The 18,807-nt window shown below is 56.5% G+C and overlaps 3 protein-coding genes across 3 annotated transcripts; 2 read left to right on the forward strand and 1 right to left on the reverse strand.

The window, feature by feature from the left end:
* Positions 1-1,427: 1,427 nt before the first annotated feature.
* CCOS01_05693 (uncharacterized protein) lies at positions 1,428-2,040 on the forward strand (the record flags this gene model as incomplete). The annotated part of the gene is made up of 2 exons (XM_060453870.1): positions 1,428-1,576; positions 1,629-2,040. 2 exons carry the CDS (start codon positions 1,428-1,430, stop codon positions 2,038-2,040), a joined length of 561 nt encoding a protein of 186 aa, XP_060315642.1.
* A 1,119-nt stretch (positions 2,041-3,159) lies between these two features.
* On the forward strand, positions 3,160-3,567 carry CCOS01_05694 (uncharacterized protein; the record flags this gene model as incomplete). Its single annotated transcript, XM_060453871.1, has 1 exon — positions 3,160-3,567. One exon carries the CDS (start codon positions 3,160-3,162, stop codon positions 3,565-3,567), a length of 408 nt encoding a protein of 135 aa, XP_060315643.1.
* Positions 3,568-8,488: 4,921 nt separating this feature from the next.
* Positions 8,489-18,784, reverse strand: CCOS01_05695 (uncharacterized protein; the record flags this gene model as incomplete). Its single annotated transcript, XM_060453872.1, has 2 exons — positions 8,489-18,597; positions 18,661-18,784. The coding sequence occupies 2 exons, from the start codon at positions 18,782-18,784 to the stop codon at positions 8,489-8,491; spliced, it is 10,233 nt and encodes a 3,410-aa protein (XP_060315644.1).
* Between the last annotated feature and the right edge of the window lie 23 nt (positions 18,785-18,807).

Here is an 18,807-nt window from a genome sequence, read left to right on the forward strand (position 1 = left end):
CCTTCGATGTTGCGCTCTGAGGGCCTAGTTCGGTGCCAGAGGCCGACCACCCCTGACTCGAAGAGACGGCGCGCCCACATCCACATGGGAGGCACATCGCTCGTTCGACCAGGTAGGTTTGGTGAGATGTGAAGGAGGAGTGTCGTCGGTTACTCGGCCGCTCGGCCGTGACATCGACTCCGGTGGACGAACTCCATGCTTGGCTGGCAACTATCGAACATTGTGCCTATACGAGGAATCGGTACCCTTGTCGAAAACCAACGTTGAGAGAAAAGGAGGGTCTGCTGTCAGTCACAAGGATCCATGCTGCGCTCACTTTCTCGCTTTCTGCTGCCGAAAACCATCGTCGGGCGTTGTTTCCCTTATTCCGGTGGGCCACTTTGACGAACCCCCCCTCCCCTCCCCTGAGCCCAGTTCGATATGGATGTCCTACATGGATCATGTAAGCCTGCATATAGGCGCCATTCCGGTGAATATGTGCGTTGAAATTTGCAGCTTTGTCAAAGGAGGCAGGGCAAGAGAGGTCCCCATATTCTTGGCCCGTCATGCCCTCGTCTGAAGTTCAGGCGGCTAGGCAAGTAAGACACCGGTGAGGGTGGGAACAAGATGGAGATTTGTCGTTGATCGCCAAGTCCGTCCACATGCTTAGTCGATTCAGAATGAGGTTCGTCTACGACTCTCTCTGTAGTCAGCGTCTTCTTTCCCCATCGAAACAAGTGCTCGAAACTGGCTGACGCGTATCTGTAGCCCGTACAGGCTACAGCAGACAGGCAGGACTATCGAAACCGTGCTTGTGTGGCTGCATTAGCCCCGCGGGTACGGATACAGAGTGTCATCAGGCCCGAACCCCGTGCGCCGTTGTTTCTTCTGCAATGGATTACTCCGAACGAAGCGAACGAAACATGGAATGACATTGACGTCTTCCATGTCCGTGGGTTGTCTTGTTCAACGGCGATCAGGACCGGAGAAATGTCCTTGAGATGAGCCATGCCTAATTCGGCATCATGGTTTGACTAATAGGGATCCTCACCACTAAGAAACCTAGACTTTAGGAGCCTCATCGTGCCCAAACTAGATGGGGGAGAAGGGGGATGTTCCTATCTTGGCTGCCCAATAAGATAGAGCCGAAAGCCAAGCATTACGCGGGAAACCCCGTTGGCGGTTAGCGTAATAGGCTGGATGGAAACATTGACGGCGAGAAAGCTCTGATCGGGCCAGTAGTATGATAAGACGGGATATAGCAGAAGAGCGCAAAAATTGCTGTTGAACCGTTCGACGTCCGAATCTGTGGCGTTGCTCCGCTGCGTATGGGCGGACGAGCAGACGCGTCTTGGCAAGGATATCCCATCCTTTAAGCCGCCGGGGCCCCATTGTGGCCGCGGTCAACGTCATCCAATGCAACGGCGTCAAAACGAAAACCGTTCGATATGGCATGGGCGCGTCAAAAAGGGACAAGGGAAGTAAAGTGTGGGGTGGGGGGTCAGGGTGATATGGAGAAGATTCAAGCCAACACGGCTAGTTTCCCAGTGGCCAAGACAAAGACTTCTGAATGGAGTATACTGTATACCCTAACGAGGTTGCAGCCTTGCTGGAACACACGGAGAAGGGAAATAATCGTAAAACAATAGAGATTCGGTGACCGGTGGCGTTTGCAACTATGTTGAGCCTCTGACTCGGAAAAAGCAACGTCAAGCCTCCAACGGCGGTGGAAATTGTTTGATGTTTGCAGGTCCTACCGTCCTAGCTGCAGCTCGTCTGGCTCCCCCGCGCAAAGCTGTCTTTGAGACGCGCTTGCTGGGAAGTCTCGGACTCAGTGCAACGGTAACGCCGCATGTTTTTGCCAGTCCCACGTGTGTTGGGCGGCGTTCACTGCGTTGGAAGCCCCCTATCGTGGGGTTAAGTGCCATTGACAGCGGCGAACGTTGGCTGATCAGGGGAAACACATCGTCAAGATTCGGGACGAAAGACGCGAAGAGAGACCCAAGAGTTGACGAAGTGCGAACATGGGACGGCAAGACCAAGACCTGGTTCCGAATGTAGGATCACCCGCAGTATCTCGATTATCGATGACGAGGGAGGGGCTGTTGCGAACAACGGAGTACGTGGAAATCAACCATCAAGCAGCTTCCACGGCTGGAATGGCAACCAGAACCGAGAGCGAGCGCTTCTCGTGTGCCGGATCAGCACGACTCTTTTCCTCTTGGTAATTAGACTCTGAATTCAATCTCGTTATCATCTTGCAAGCGCGCAAAGTATGCTTGATTAGAAGAAGCTCCCGTCAAGTCTCCGTAGCGGGCTTAGGCGCCATTTGCGGGAAGCACCATCGGACTGCGATTGCGTACGTAGTCCCTGGCTCCCTGCGGGGGGCCAAGGGAGTATCAATGGTCAGTAGGCACGCAAAGAGCAGGGGGGGTTGGTACACTCAAGACAGGAGAGGGGCGGTTGGCTGGCCGTTGGTGACGGAGAGATAGGTATGGAGATAGCGCGAGAGAGAGAGACAGACAGAAGAGGGACGCCTGACGCAGGTGAGATGCTAGCCTCGTGTAGGTTGGCAGGATCCATTATGCAAGTGAGAAGAGGAAGAAAGAACGGAGCCCTCCCCCGATAGCTATACACCCTTGTCTTTGTGTCCTGTCGAGCAAGAAGGGAGTGGGGTTTGGCGGCGTTGACAGGGTACGAGAGCACGAGGGGAGGCTCATGTGCTTGTCAAAGATGTCGGCTGGCGATGTTTTGCTGTTGGGTTTGTGGGTACATGTATCTGAAGCAGGGGGGTATGATGGGTGATGGATGATGGGTGATGGATGATGGGTGGTTGAAGATGGAGGAGTATCGATGTATGGTATCATGGAGGATGGAGGAGAGGAGGATGAACTGTGGACAATGGCAGAAAACATCGCAAAGTGCCAATGGCAAGAACCTCGCCTCCGAAACTTCCCCTGTCACCCAATGATCCACCCATTCAGACTTTACTCCTTCTTCCCCTTCCCAAGATCCCAAGTTCCCAAGTCTGAGTCTGTCCTGCCACCCCTTCACCCCTGCTTGGCCGCGCAAGCCTCATCTCTGGATGCTACCTCTTTTAGAGCCCACCAGCGTGGCCCCCCGCAAGGGTGCGTTAGCGGACAGTGCACAGCGCTAGACAAATGCCGGTTCCCGCATTGCATGGCACTACTACCGGAATGTCTTAGCTCACCGGCGCCAGGGGCTACCCTGAGCCGCCATTTCGACGACGACGACGACGACGACCACAACCACGGACTGCAACTTCCTCCCAGCCCAAACCTCGTCCGCTCACTACACCTACACAGTACTCCGTTCTCGCGGGATTCAATCCGCGGGTTGCCCAGTGTAACGACGACATCGCCGCTTGCAGCAAACTTCACCTCATCGACGGAACGACACTCTGCTATCTTCCTTGAACCCACCATCATCCAACTTCAACCACCTCAGAATAGCGAGAACATGTCACCATCAAGTAACATCATCTCGTCGATAACACCGTACCGTCATCCGGAGATTCGCCGCCATCGCCGGATCTCCATTTTTGTTCGTCTCCCATGGCCGGAATAGGCAATAAAGTCTTGGCATCTCCAACCTCTCCATCACGGTGCTGCCGAAGTCGCTCGCATCAAATTTCGCCTCTGCCCCTCTATACCCCCCTTCGAGATAACCTTCTTCCAGAGTTCAGCTCGACGGGTCATCGATCGCCGTTCGTTGGTGTGTACTTTATCGGTTGCTCCCGAAATTCATTCATGGGGGGATTGCGAGCTCCCAAAAAGCAACAGTGTATATGCTTAATCCTTAGACTCTCTGGATTGCCTGCCGCCTCTTCGAGGTTCATGCCGAACATTCTCGCAATCGATCCACTGATACGATGGTATAGGAACTCTAACCTAGTCGTATAGGTCACATGCCGGCCACATAACGGCTGGCTTCCTTTGCTCAAGTGAGAAGAGCGAATGATTCAGACATCTGCAGAGCTCAGGGAGTCCATGGGCCAATATTTCATCTGCCGAACCGAATCACGTCCCAGCGTCTACTACCTCGAAGAAGCGCTGTCTTTGTGGTAGGACTCGGCGAATACGGCCCAGACGCAATACATACGATCACTTGCTTTCACCGCCGTTTCCCCTGGATCGAATACTATGCTCTTGACTCCTGACACGCCCGCAACCCGTACACCTGCAGCAGACCATCTAAGCAACCCCTTGGGTTTCTCCGTCACAATATCCTAATGCGAAGCAGTCACTATCACAGGATAGTCAGGTCCACAAACAAAATTTCCGTGTGCTCTCATCACGGCCTTCGGCCACCAACAAGTCTTGGTCCGTGTGTTCCGGCCATAACCATCGACTTGGCGGATTCTCGGCCTCGGGCCATGATCGTTCACCGAGATATCCCGCCCCGTGCTCCATGGTCTTGGCACAACTGCACCCCGCTTGCTCTATGCTCTTTTCTCTAATTTTGACTTTACGGGAGCATCCGCACGAGCCGCATGAGTCAAATACGAATTGAAAATCGACAGCTTTTTTACTTTTTTGCCCTTCGTAAGCGGCATGGGTGTTAGACAACTGCGGTTTACGAGAGTTGCGAGGAGCCCGTGATAGCACGAGCTGGCCAAGCTAATGGCCTCTCCGTCCGATTTTTCTGCTATTCATCGAAATGAGCGGCAGGGAATGCAATACGACGACGCTATAACAAATCGCATTGAATATTACGAAGAACGGATCCAGCCACTTCTCCGATATGCCGACATAGAGACTAGAGAGGGAGCGAGGCCTCGCGCTAGCAGCTGACCCAAGGATCGGGCGGCTACGGTGGATTAGACAACCATTCCAAAACTCCAAGGCTCGAAAATCAAAAATGCGCATCTGAAGTATCGACTGCCACCTTCAATTTGCCACCGGCCTCGTCTCTTGCTTTGGTGCTTGGATGGTACTTCGGTCTTGCCCCGCTATCGTCGGTTGTCAAAGCTGGATAGGCGAGTTTCTGGAGGACCCCTCCATTTTCATCCGCGGTTCCCGCCATGCAGACAACCTTTTTTCTGCCAAGAGACGCAGGAACTCACACCGGAAACTGACAGTTGACAGTTTCTCACGATAGCAACATGCTGGCTACTGCTCCCAAACAAGGTTGGCTATCCGGTGTGTACACGCGTCCATACGTCCAGGGCAAGACTCGATATTCGATATGCTTTTCGAGGGGGGCAGCTGAAAAGGGCGGGAAGAGGGGTGCTGAGGATGATCCGGACCAGGCCGAAAGGAATAGACTTGTACAGCGCCCTCGGCCTGACGGGATGGCGGGACCGCCCGCAAGAGCTCTTAGCAGGGGATATGATGCATCTTGAGCTGAGGGCTGCTCAAATTCGACATCGCGATGGCCGATCACCAAAGGCTGAGAGATTTGGGGCGGTGTCGTCTTACACCATCCTTTCCCTACACCCCTCGCGTTCGTTCCCCTGGCGGAGACACGCAGGCGTCAGAACAATTCTTGGAAAAACGCGTTTTCGGGGCGTGGCTCTTCATCTAAGGCTAAGCGGGCCGAGTAGATGCCCATATCAGTATCTGTACGCCACACCTATTGTTGTCCCCTGCCCGGTAAGTACAGACTGACATAATATGACATTTGACAGGCCTGATTCCAAAACAACGGTCAAATGAAAACAGATGAAAGCCGAGAAGGGGTTACATATTTCCGCTGCAGACTCTTGAGGGGCGTCAGCTTACAGACTGTAGACAACGGCGTTAATAAGAAAGTCCAGGAACAAGGGAGCCCACGTCTGGTTCGGTTCATCGCGGCAGTGTCTGCAGGTATGCTTGTAGCTTGACCGGATATATTGAATCCACAAGGCAAGGGTAAGAAGTCTGACAAAGAATGCGCCTTACACGATGACAAGCTGCGAAAACCATTTCAAGCGGTCCAATGGGGATATGTCGAACAAGGGCTTCCGACAACGACGTCCGGAGCCTTGGGCAGAAAACCTGACGACTTCCAGCTCCTTGGAAAGTGGAAATCGAAACCCACGTTGACACGCCTCGGTTCTGTCTGCCTATCTACCAAACTGCCATGGTTCTCGCGTAAATACTCGCAGGGTACTCCACTCTGAAAGGCGAACAAACTCGAGAGGGCAGAAAAACTTCCAAGCAGTCCGCAGATAGGCAACGGGACCTGAATAGGTAATGCTTCTCCGGTGTCAAACTAGGGTGGACAGAGAGGTAATGCACATGCAACATGCAGAAGCACTAAATTATCGGTTTTCTGTGTCCGCGTGACTATCCGTACCTCTCACAGCCCGTCCCCAACGCAAGGCTGCAGCCTGGATAGCCGACAAACAAGACTAACAGAAACCCATACAACCCATGCATCGCTTGACGCTTGAAAATAGGGCTTGAGACGCTACTTCATCATCCATGCCGGGTAAAGATAGATTATCTTTATCAAAATGCCCTGTATCCAGAACCCTTGGATAGAAAACAAGCCTTTTTCATTTTTTGACCTTGTCGGCCCTGGCGGCAGCAACCGAGGCGGGGGGGACGCGTATGTAGTTTAAATGAGCTGAACGAGACACGAGACCCAACGATAACAACCGAATCATCCGTAAACGAGGGACCAGTCAGCGTTTGAACTGTGAGAGTTTCATCGAGAAGTGTTTATCGGTTTTTGCGGGTTTTCATTGCCTGGGATTTACGAGATCTTGGGAAGTCCTGCGAGCCGAGATGCATCTTCATCGATGATCGAGGCAGTGAGGCCCAACATGGCACACACACACACATATACGCGCATACACAACCTTGACATAGCTCACGCAGGCGCACATACACACACACTTTCTGTATCTATCTGTCTTCTTACAATTCTCACCCTCGAGCGCCTACGTGCCTCAGAGAAGCGTCAAGCATACGCAGCCAGTGGGCGACGGGCGCTTAACCCTAAGCGTTCCTGCCGCCTAAAATATAGGCAAGAGAAGCCAGCCAGAGAGAGAGAGAGAGAGAGAGATGAGAGCGAGAAAGAGGAGAGGAGAGTACGGTTACACAGTAAAGAGATAGAACCTTGAAGGCTTGAACCGGCGGTCAATGGACGTCGTTCTGCTGGGGAAACCCCACATCCCGGGACATGTTGCCCGCGGACCGCCCTTCCCCGGGGGTTAAGAAACATAAGGTGAGGTAAGGTACTGGTAAGGTAAGCACCTCCCGTGCCACATGACTGGGGTGGCCGGTGCGTGCAGAAACAAAACGGAGGTAAGTTTGAATCAAGTACTTTTAGCCAACCGACCTTCTTCAAATGGACTAAACATCTCCGTCACCAGATGTTGTTTTTTTCTTGATTTTGCTTTCTTGCTATTGTTGTGTGGTTGGTCTTTGGAGGAAAAGATCGTCAGGAACTACTAGAACTAAGGGAAGGGGGAAGGGGGAAGGGGGAGGGAAAGGCAAGGGGGAGGTGGGAAAAGAGTGCCGCTAGCGGGCCGTTCGGGCTGGCGGGGGTAGGTACGGGCGGGGAGGGACTGGGCCCCACAATCCGGGAGGCGCGCCCTCCGTGTCCGGGTCTTTTGGACTGGAACTTTACGGAGTATCGCAGGCAGGAAGGTAGATTGCGGAGGGCAGAGAAGATAAGGCTGGGAATCATGGCGAAGAGTAGACTGCAGTAACATCAAGAGTTTCACATGCGAAAAAAGAGTCGCTCGAGGTTGAAGAGAGAAGAGATAGGCATACATTTTACAAAGGACACTACTGAGGAACGCGGGGCGGAAACCCACAATCCGGATCCCGAGCCTATCAACCCCTGAGCACTAGGTATCACATCCGCGGCGTGAATACAGAGGGAGACACCTGAACATTGAATCGAAAACTGTCAAGATGGCTCATCTGAACAAGGTTCAATAGTTTCGATTACCTCTATTGTAATTCAAATTGACTTCTTTAGTAAGATGCAACACCAGAGAACATTTTCTCGCCGGGGGGGATCGGGGCGGGACATCGCGACCTCACTCGGCCGAGACATTTGCCCAGCCAGGTCACGAGAGAAACTCACGAGAACGGTGAACCCACATCCCGCTTGCGCGCCAACGGACTCAAGACGGAAATATCACGCAGAAAGTCCGACGGGCGGATTCACGATAGGACAATTTCCACAGAACATCTCGCCATCCGTCTCATTCGCGACTCTTGTCGTTTTCTCAGCATGTTATTATTGAGGCACATTTCAAAGATATTGACTACACCGTTTCCAGTGTGAATTCAAGAAAGCTCATCAGACATTTAATATTCAGTTCTCAAATACATTAATCATGAAACGATTAACCATTAGAAAAAATGGAATTCATCGTCAAGATCATCAAGACATCATCCAGCCATTCTCAGTGAACGCCTCCCAAATAACCAAGAAATCTCAAAAAGAAAAAAAAAAAATCATGACACTCTAATACCGTTCCCGTGAAACATATGGTCCGCGTACACTCATCGTCGTAGAATCATTACACGCACATCCCAAGTCATTAGTTGAAGAGACGCTTGAACACGCCCTTGATCCCTTTTGACTTCTCCTTCTCTTTAGCCTTGTCGTCCTCCCTCCTCCTGTCTTCCACACGAGCGCGGCGCCGAGAGTCGTCCGAGTGCTTTGATCTCGGCTTGTCGGCTGTCTCAGCCCTCTCAGCCCTCTCAGGTCTCTCGGATCTCTCGGGTCTCTCGAGTCTATCAACCCTCTCGCCCCTCTCGGTTCTCTCATGCCTTTCGGCCCTTTCAGCTGCTTTTGCGGCAGCCCGTTCGGCCTTCTCCGCAGCCCTGCGAGCGTCTCTGCGAGCTTCTTCGGCGACCTCGTCGCGAACCTTTTGCAATTTGGCACCGCCTCCGCCTTCGGATCTGTCTCTGTGCCTGTGCTTGTCCCGCGTTGTGCTCGATCGCTTGGGAGTGTCGCGTGTGGGAGTAGACTCTTGTCGTCCTGCATTGTCATCCATTGGCATGTCGTCCTTTGGCGTGGCTGGCGCCGGGGGGTCCTGGGGAGGGAACTTGGATCCGGTCGTACCTTCGCCTCTGACGCTGAAGAATCGCCGGGGCTTCTCTGGCGCAGGCTCCATGGATTCTCTCTTGCTGAGGGTGCGGTGCGGGCGCTGATACTCTGACGTGCTGTAGCGACGAGAGCGGTGATGACTGCGCTCGGGCGTATCCTCAGATTTGGCGATAGTCTCAGGCTCCTTGCCCTTGCGACGCGAACGCTCTCTTTCCTCGTTCTCGCGGTTGACCTCACGTTGGAGTTCGCGCTCGCGCTCCTTTTCGCGGTGCCTGTCTTTCGGTCTGTCACGATCGGCATCGCGTTCGCGCTCTTTCTCCCGGAGTCGCCGCTCCTCTTTGCGTCGATCATGGGCAGCCTGCTCCTCAGGCGTACGCTCACTGCGGTGGTGGTGGTGGTGGCTTCTCTCACTTTTCTCGGTCTTCTCGCTCCGTTCGCTTCGCCCACTCCGCTCGCTACGTTCGCTGCGATGACGGGACTGGGAATGAGGATGGGGGCTCTCTTCGAAACCGCTGTCTTGTCTCTTGATAGGGCCTGGCGGACTTCGAGGCACAGATTCGCCGGATCGGAGAGATCGCTCGCTGTCAGTTCGGTGTCGTCGACTTGAGTGATGTGATGCGTGCGAGTGGCGTCTGCTACTCTCGTGGTCTCTACTTTCGTCTTCGCCTCGACTACGGCTTGAGAATGATGAAGGGTGGTGGGTTGAGGAATGGCGTCGTCGTCGGTGCCTCTCGCGCTCTGCTTCCTTCTTCTCTGTAAAGTAGTTAGTATCAAGCCTGCTAGTTTTATCCGCTCCCGTAGTGGTAGTACTCCTGCGTCTGGAAAGAAGGCCTGGTAGAACCCTCCAGAAAAAGGCCTTTTTCGGTTTGATGTCCATTTTTTCCCAGCTGGGCATTGCCTTGATGAGTTGCGAGCTGCTCTGAGATGATGGGCTCATGGGTGGACGAAGAGTTTCGGCTGTGGCGTAGATGACCACAGCAGCCGCGATGAGTTCCTCCGCTTGCTTGATGGAAACCTTGCGCTGCCGTCTGAGAGCCCTCGCCCTATCCTTGGCGGCCGGTGATATGGAAAGCTCAGGGAGAACCACGGCGGGAGTCGAGGGCCGGAGGCCCCATACTGAGCCATCGGTTTGCGTTCCGCAGTCCGAGAATCCGTCTCGCTGCACGGGGCTGAAGTTGGCGTCCACGTCCGAGTCCTTTTGGTCCGCCATGGTGATTGTGTCCAGGGCCGATATATTATCCAAAGTCTGCGTCAATTTGTCCGATGAGCTGCGACGTGACATTGCGTCTGCTGCAGCGGGACCGGGAGCTTCTCTAGCCGTAGCTTCGTCGTCTGAGTCTTTGATAGCATTGGCAGCAAACGAGCCAGCTGCAGCAGCAACACCAGCGACGGCGGCTCCAGCAATGAGTGCGTCCTTATCAATTGTCTCGTCGCTATCAGCAGGCTCCGCCTTGTCATCCGGTGTCTGTACTGTTTCTTCGGGCCCATTGGCGTTCGCCTCTAGAGTTGATGCCTCCTCAGTTGCGTCGGGCTCTGCAGGTTCTCCTGCAGGGGCGTCTTCAGGAGTGTCATCGGGGTTGACGGGAGCTTCTGAGGCGGGTTCTTCGGAGGCTGCCGGTGTATCTTCGGGTGCTTCCTCAACCTTTATAGGCGCGGCATCCGCCGCCTCAGGAGAAGGCTCCTCGGAGACAGGTTCTTCAGAGACGGTTTCATCAAGAGCAGCAACTTCGGGAGCAGGCTCTTCGGGAACAGCTTCTTCAGGGGCGACTTCTTCAGAGACAACCTCCTCAGGCGCAGCTTCGGGAGTGGGCTCTTGAGGGGTAAGCTCCTCAGGAGTAGACTCGGTAGTGATTTCTTCGGGCTCGGCAATGACTTCTTCAGGAGCAGCTACTTCGGGGGCAGGCTCTGCGGAGGCGACCTCTTCGGGGACGGCTTCCTCAGGAATGGCTTCTTCGGGAGAATTCGCTTCAGAGGCAGGCCCCTCTGGAGAAGGCTCCTCAGAAACGGCGTCCTCAGGAGGTATCTCGGCTGCTGGGGAGTCTTCTGGCGTGGCTTCTGGAGTAGCTTCACCCAGAGTCGCCTCCTCGGGGGCAGGCTCTGCTGGTGCAGGCTCAGGTGTGGACTCTCCAGGAGAGGCATCCTCCATGGTGGGCTCTTCGGAGACGACTTCTGGTGCAGGCTCAGCAGCGGGCTCATCGGCGGGCTCAGCGACGGACTCCCCTAAGATGGCCTCTTCGGGTGCAGATTCAGCTGGAGTCTCTGGTGCTTGGTCTGGCTCTTCTGGTGGAGCTTCCTCAGCCGCTGGCTCCTCGGGCACTGCATCTGCTGGAACCTCTTCGGAAGCGGCGGCGATCTCTGTGGATGTATCTTCGACTTGCTCGGGCTTCTCTGCTATTGTCTCGGGAGCAGTCTCAGATGCAGGAGCCTCCTCAAGAGGCGGCTCCTCCACGACCGATTCTTCTACTGTAGCTACAGGCTCTTCGGGTGAAGCTTCTTCTGGAGTAGGTTCCTCGGCGACTGCCTCCTCTGGCGGAGACTCAGTTAAGATGGTCTCGTCGGAAGCAGGTTCGGCTGGAGCTGTCTCTTCTGCGGGAGCTGGTTCGTCCGATGCTAGTTCAGTGAGTTCAGCCTCGACAGTGGTGTCTTCGAGGGCTGGTTCCTCCAAAGGCTGCTCAGTGGGCGTTTCATCTGCGGCGACTTCAGCGTCGTCTTGATCTGGTGACTCGGTGTCTTCGACAGAAGGCTCCTCGACAGATGGTGGTGACGCTTCATCAGTGGCAGATGGTAGCTCGTCCGAGGGTGGTAGGGCAGCTTCCTCAACAGCAGGCTCTTCGCCGACCGCATCTTGGCTCTCCTGAACCTCGGCAGTTGGCTCTTCCGGGGCGTCTCCTTCGGCAGCTTCGGCGGGCATCACTTCCTCGTTCTCCTCGACAGGTTCCATGGATTCCGGCTCCGGGGCGTTGTCCTCGGCAGGCTCCGCGACGGGTTCCGGTTCGACGTCCTCGGGATCTTGGCCATCCCGTCCTTCCCGTGCCTCTCCATCGGGGGAATCGGGATTAGGAGAAGGAGGGGAATTCTCACCTGATTTCTCTGCCTCCCTCGCATCAGAGGCAATTGGTCCCACCCTATCCTTGCTTTCCTCAGCATCCAAAGACCGCGTCTGTTCACCATCTGCTGCCACCGCCACCGCCGCTCCCGTGGCTACTGCCGCCGCCGCCACTGCAGCCGCTGCGATTTCTGCAGTGTGGTCTTCTGTTTCAGCCGTTGCGGGTGCCTCGACATCTGCCTCGACAGATGGCTCTGACTCGACAGGGACAGGTTCTTCGACTGGTGGGTCCGGTTCAGCAGCAGCCGCATCTTCAACTGCAGCAGACTCAACAGCTGCTTCAGCAGGCTCCTCTGGCTCAGCTGGTGCTTCTGGCTCAGCCGGAGCCTCTGGTTCAGCGGGAACAGGCTCCTCAACTGGCGCAGATTCTTCAACAGCAGCTTCTGCAGCAGCTTCCGGCTCCGCGGGCGCTTCTGTATCAACAGGTGCAGGTTCTTCAGCGGGAGCAGGCTCCTCAGCCACCGCTGGTTCCTCAGTTGATGCGGGTTCTTCCGCTGGTGCAGACTCTTCGGCCGGAGCAGAAGCTTCAACAGCTGCTGCTTCATCAGGCTTCTCTGGCTCAGCGGACGCTTCTGGCTCAACTGGTGCCTCTGGCTCAACTGGTGCCTCTGGCTCAACAGGCGCAGGCGCAGGTGCAGAATCTTCTGTCGATGCAGGTTCCTCAGCAGGCGTAGGCTCTTCAGCCGGTTCAGCCGCGGCATCTCCATCGGGGGCCTCAGTCTCCTGAGCAGGCTCAGCTTCCGGTGCTGGCGTTTCTTCAACTGCGGCAGCGTGATTCGCCTCCGCGAGAGCTTCGGCGAGTTCAGGCTCCTTTGTCTCTTCCGCAGCTGGCTCAGACACCGGTTCAGGCTCCGCTTCGGCAGGTTCCTCCACCACAGCGGGCGGATTGGCTTGAGCCTCTTCGGTTTCAGGAGCAGCTTCAATTGGGACGGCAGGCGGCTCAGCGGCAGCATCCTTCGCCTCCTCGACAACCTCGGTCTGGGGCTGAGGATCGTTGACTTCAGCTGCGGCAACTTCTACAGCAGCGGTTTCGGGTTCTTTGGCCTCTTCGGTCGCTGCTGGCGCCTCCGGCTCTGGAACCGCGTCCGTAACATCAGCAGCTTCTTCAGCCGGAGCAGCATCGGCCGGAGTAGGTTCCGATTCAGGTTCAAGGTCATTTGACTCAGGAGCAGGAGCAGGATCAACGGCGTCTGCAGCAGGCTCCGCCTCTGTAGTAGGTTCCGCCTCAGCCGCGGGCTCTGCTTCTTTGGCTTCTGCCACTTCGACCTCAGCTTCAGTTGCTTCAGCTTCTTCGGCAGGGGGAGCAGGGGCAGACTCGAGTTCCTCAGCCACTGCCTCAGCAGGGAGTTCAGGTGCGGGCTCTTGAGTTTCGATAGCCGCTTCCGCTTCAGGAGCAGCGGCGGGCTCAGCAGCGACCTCAACCTCAGAAACAGCCTCAGTCGCAGGAGCGTCATCAGGCTCAGCCGCAGCCTCACCCTCAGGTTCCTTGACGTCTGCTTCAGTCACAGCATCAGTCTCGGATTCTGCCTCTTTTACATCAGAAGATGGCTCAGCTTCCGCAGCGGATTCCGCCGCAGGCTCGGTAGCAGGCTCAGCGGCAGGCTCTTTGACTTCATCGGCCACAGTCTCCGGAACAGGCGCTGCCTCCTCTAGCTCAGCAACAGCGGGCACGTCGGCCTCGGCCTCGTCTTTAGATTTGGCGGCAGGATCTGCTTCAGCAGCGGGTTCAGCTTCAGCAGCGGGTTCAGCTTCAGCAGCGGGTTCAGCTTCAGCAGCGGGTTCAGCTTCGGGGATAGGCTCAGCAGCAGGATCGACCTCCTTCGCCTCAGAAGAAGCTTCAGGGACAGCTTCTGCTTCGGGCTCCTTGGTCTCCTCGGCCTCAGACGCTGCCTCAGCTGGTGCCGTCTCCCCTTCAGGCTCTGCTGCTGGCGCTTCAGGCTCAGAATCCTTAATCTCAGCATCACCCTCGACCTTGGCGGCTGGTTCGTTGTGATCCGCGGGAGCAGCTGCTTCGGGCGCAGGCTCCGCGACCTCAGCCGCGGCGGAGTCTTCAGGTTGAACCTCAGGTTCGGGAGTAGCAGCAGCAGCAGCAGCAGCAGCAGCATCAGCATCAGGAGGCGCCTCACCAGCATCTTCGGCCGTCTCTGCAGCCGTCTCCGGAACAGGTTCTTCAGGGGCAGGAGCAGAGGTCTCGGTGGCGGCCTCGGCCTCGGGCTCTGGAGCTTCCACAGTTGGCGGCTCAGGTTCTTGTGCATCTGGAGTCGTCTCCGGTTCGAGCTCCTTGGCATCTGGGGCCGGGTCCGCACATGGGACTTCGTCGTTAGTCTCGGGAGTCGACTCCGGTTCTGCCTTAGCCGCCGGCTCCGGCTTGGGATCCTCAGCAGCGGCAGGTGCCTCTAGCTCCACAACTGCAGTCTCCGCGGTGGTCTCGGGCTCAGGTGCGGTTTCCGTCTCGGCAGCTTCGGCTTTGGGCTCCTCAGGATTGGTTTCGGGCTCAGCAGCATCGGCGGGCGGTTCGGCTGGGGTCTCCTCAGGAGCTTTTAGCTCGGCGTCCACTTCGGCAACGGCGGTAATCGGCTCCTCCGGGGCGGGATCGGAAATTGCCTCTTCAGCTTTGGCATCTTCGGGCGTGGCTTCGGCTTCAGCGGCAGGTTCTGTTTCTTCTTTAGTATCCTTGGTCCCTGGGGAGAGAATTTCCACGGTGAAACTAAATTCTTTGCCGTCGCTGATGATTTCGTATCCGTCCATACCTTCAGTTGAGACAGCTGCGTCGTCCGTGGCGGCGGCATCCCTAGATGCATCAGCGGCAGCAGCGTCTGCGGTTTCGATATCGGCTTCCTTAGGGGCTTCTGGAGCGTCCGCTGGGGTATCCTCTGGCGTGGCAGCAGCTTCGTCCTCTTTCGGTGCCTCTGACTCGGCTGCAGCTGGCTCAGCTTCCACTGGTGTAGTCTCAGGAGCAGTGTTAGGCTCAACAACAGCCTCAATTTCGGCGGCCTTGGTAGCATCAGCTTCAACTGCAGCTGTCGCTGCCTCAGTTTCGGCCTCCGGAGCAGCCTCCGGAGCAACCTCGGGAGTGACTTCGGGAGCATCCTTAGGAGAAGTCTCGGGAACGACCTCAGCAGTGCTCTCAGAAGCGTCTTCAGGGGCCGCGTCAATAGGAGCCTCAACCTCTGCCGCAGCTTCCGCAGCAGGCTTCTCCGTAGCTTCAACCTCAGGAACCGCGGCAGGCTCATCTACGGCAGCATCATCTGCCGCAGCTTCCACTGCTGCCTCTTTAAGGGCATCACCTTCAGCCTCGACTGGCTCAGAAGCCTCTGGTTCAACGCTTGCAACGCCATCTTCTTCGTCCTCGGGAGCCTCCGCCTCAGGTTCTGCAGGAGGGACGTCCTCTTCCTTGGGAGCAGGGGATTCCTCCTCCTGCACAGGTTCTGACTCAGGCTCTTTTGTCTCTTCGGCGGCTGTCTCGACCGTCTCCGGAGCATCGGGCGGGGCATCATCCGCGGCCTCGGGCTCTGATTTATTGGGGGGTTCAGGTTGAGCGCTCTCTGCAACCTCCGTGGAAGGCTCAGCTTCAACCTTCTTGGAGGCTTCGGCGTCACCTTCGGGTTCAGACTCCTTAGGAGGCTCGGCATCGTCAGCCTTTGCTGTCTCTACGACAGGCTCAGGAGCGCCCGCAGGATCAGCGTCTGCTTCGACTGCTGCCCCGACCGCCTCAGCGACCGGAGGCTCGGCCTCGGTCTCTGCCGTCTGAGTTGCCGAGTCGGCTTCCTTATCTGCAGCGGCCGGCTGCTCTTCGGCCGGCTCGGCCGCAGTGGCTGGCTCAACGGGCTTTTCATCAGCACCAACAGAAACTGGCGCATCTTCGCTAGTCGGGGCAGTCTCTTCTTGTGGTGCTGCTGGTTCTGCCTCCACGGTGGTGTCGTCAGACTTGGGATCTTCAGCAGCTGCATCAGTGGTTGTTGCATCTTCTGGGATAGCCGCAGGTTCGGCCACAGCAGGTGCTGCGTCTTCCTTGACGTCGGCCGTCTCAGCCGGGGAGGATTCTTCGCTTTCAGCTGCTTCAGCTGGAGCATCAGGTGTCTCAGTCGGAACCTTTGCAGGCTCGGGTGCGTCAGCCGGAGCATCAGGTACTGGTGCTTCCTCTGAGGCAGCGGGAACTGGTTCAGCTTCTTCGGGCTTCACAGCATCATCCGCGGGAGCATCTGCCCCGACGACTGCGGCTTCGGCTGCATCCTCCACAACTGGCGTCTCAGCCGCAGCTTCAACCGGGACCTCTTCTGATGACACTGCTTCTTCAGCTGCCGGAGTTTCGGCGGCCACTTCAGCCGGAGCATCAGCGACATCAATCTCAGCCGGTCCAGGCTCGGCTGTTTCAGCCTCTTTAGCGACCTCAGAAGGAACTGAAGATTCCTCCGTTTCAGCACTGGCCTCCGTCGAAGTAGTTGCCTCCGTCGATGCTTCTTCCGGCATTGGCTCCTCGGAGGTCGTTTCTTCCACTGCCTCAACCGAAGGCTCGGCTGAGGGCTCAGCTGGAGCTGGTTCATCAGATGCTTCGCCGGCAACGGGTTCGGCAGCCGGTTCTTCGGAAAAAGGAGCATCCTCCGTCTTGGCCTCGGAAGTTTCTTCGGCCGCAGGGGCAGCAGGAGCAGGGGACTCCTCAGGCGAAGCCTCTACATGTGCCTCCTCGGGGGCGGGGTCCTCAGGCTTGACATCGGCAGCAGCAGGTTCTTCCGCAGGCGCGGGTTCTTCAGCTGTGGTGTCAACAGGGGCATCAATCGGAGCATCAATCGGAGCATCGGCAGGAGCATCGGTAGCAGGCCCATCAGCAGCGGCAGCGTCATCCGGCTGAGCCTCCTCTGCGACGTCTGCCGCAGGCTCGGCGTCAACGGAAGCTTCGGCCGCAGGCTCCGCAGGGGCAGCATCCTCTGGTTTTGGCTCTTCGGAAGTCTCGGTGACGGGCTCATCCGCAGGAGCAGCGTCCTTCGGCTTATCTTCAGCTGAAGTCTCAGTAACTGGCTCTTCAGCAGCTGCAGTCTCTTCCGGAGCTGGCGCAGAATCGTCAGGTTTTAACTCGACAGGGGCCTCATCAGCTGCTTTCTCCTCGACGGGAGCAGCGTCTCCCGACTCAGCTTCGACTGTGGCATCAGCCGCAGCATCCGCAACAGGTGCAGCCTCTTCCGATACAGGCTCAGCTGAAGGTTCACTGGCGGGCTCCTCTGCTGGTGCAACAGTCTCAGGCTCTGCATCGGCGGGCGCGTTAGGGGTCGACTCTGAGACTGTGGACTCCTCGGGCTTGACTTCATCGGTAACAGGTGCAGCATCCTCTAGTGTAGGTGCGGACTCTTCGGACTTTTCCTCTGCCGGTGTCTCTGCGGTTGTTTCGGGGACTGCATCAGCAGGTGCATCGGCAGGAGTTGCGTCTCCAGGCTTGCTGTCCGCTTCCTTGTCAGCTTCGGCTTCAGCCTGTGCCTCAGAAGCCTCGGGAACAGCTTCGGCAGGTGGTGTGTCCTCGGTCTGAGGTTCCGCTGCAATAGGCTCTGCTTGAACTGTTGTGGGCTCTTCAGTTGCAACCTCCTCAGTGGAAGCTTCAGGTGTAGCCTCTATTGCCTCGGGGGCCACTTCTGCTGGTGCATCGGCTGCGTTGTCTTGGCTGTCTTCTGTTGCAGCTTCAACAGAAGCTTCAACAGGAGCTTCGGCGGGAGCTGGATCTACAACAGCCGACTCCGTTGCCTCTGCAATGGCCTCAGCAGCGTCTGGCGATCTTTCCGTCGCTACCGTGTCATCGACTTTGGCGTCATCCAGGCTTCGGTTAGCAGCCGGCTCAAGTTCAGCTTCGACGGCCGGCGGCTCCTCCTTCGCCTCAATGATGGTCTCCGGAGGCGGAGCTGGAGCATCCTCCATCTTTGGCGGTTTGGCGTCCTCTACCGGGGGTGGCGGCGGCGGAGGGGGGATCGATCTTGAGCTCTCGACCGGCTCTGGTTCGGCGTCTTTTCCGCCCTTGCCCTTCTTTTTCTTCTTCTTTTCTTTCTTCTTGTCCTTTTCCTTGTCCTTTTTGGAAGATTCCTTCGTCTTCGTCGGAGACACGGGTGCCTCCTCTGCAACGATCTGTTTCTCTTTTATCGGTTCAGGCGTAGGCTCGGGCTCGGGCTCAGGGTCAAGCTCGGGTTCAAGCTCAGGTTCCGGTTCGGGCTCGGCTTCTACGGGTGGCGGAGGCGGAGGTGGCGGAGGTGCAGCAATTTCCTCCTTTTTGCCCTTCTTCTTCTTCTTCTTGTCCTTTTTTGAGGATTGTGTCGGCCACTCGTCTTCGGCTATGCCGTTGTCTTGAGGCGGTCCAGGCGTGGGAAGCTCAGGGGCGACAGCCGATGGCTCTTCATAGGTGTACTGTGCTGCCTTCTTGTCCTTCTTTGCCTTCTTCTTGCTCTTTTTACTGCTGCTGCTGGCTTGTGCAGGTTGTGAAGGATACGTCACGCCATTGGCATATACGTCGCCGTCTGTAAGATGAAGGGGTTAGGCGTGCTAATGCAATACTCAAAGCGCAATCTAAAGTGACTTACCATTTTCCAGCTCTGAATCTGAAGGTTGGAAATACTGGATGTTGGAGAAATCTTGGGTTTGGACATGGTTCCAATCAAGGTTCTGCCGGTAGGGGCAGAAATCGACTGGTTCTTCCGAATTCATGCTTCCAGGACTCGTGGATTATG

The sequence above is a fragment of the Colletotrichum costaricense genome (genome assembly GCF_030867565.1).
Source record: "Colletotrichum costaricense strain IMI 309622 chromosome Unknown Scaffold_5.1, whole genome shotgun sequence".
NCBI classification, from domain to species: domain Eukaryota; kingdom Fungi; phylum Ascomycota; class Sordariomycetes; order Glomerellales; family Glomerellaceae; genus Colletotrichum; species Colletotrichum costaricense.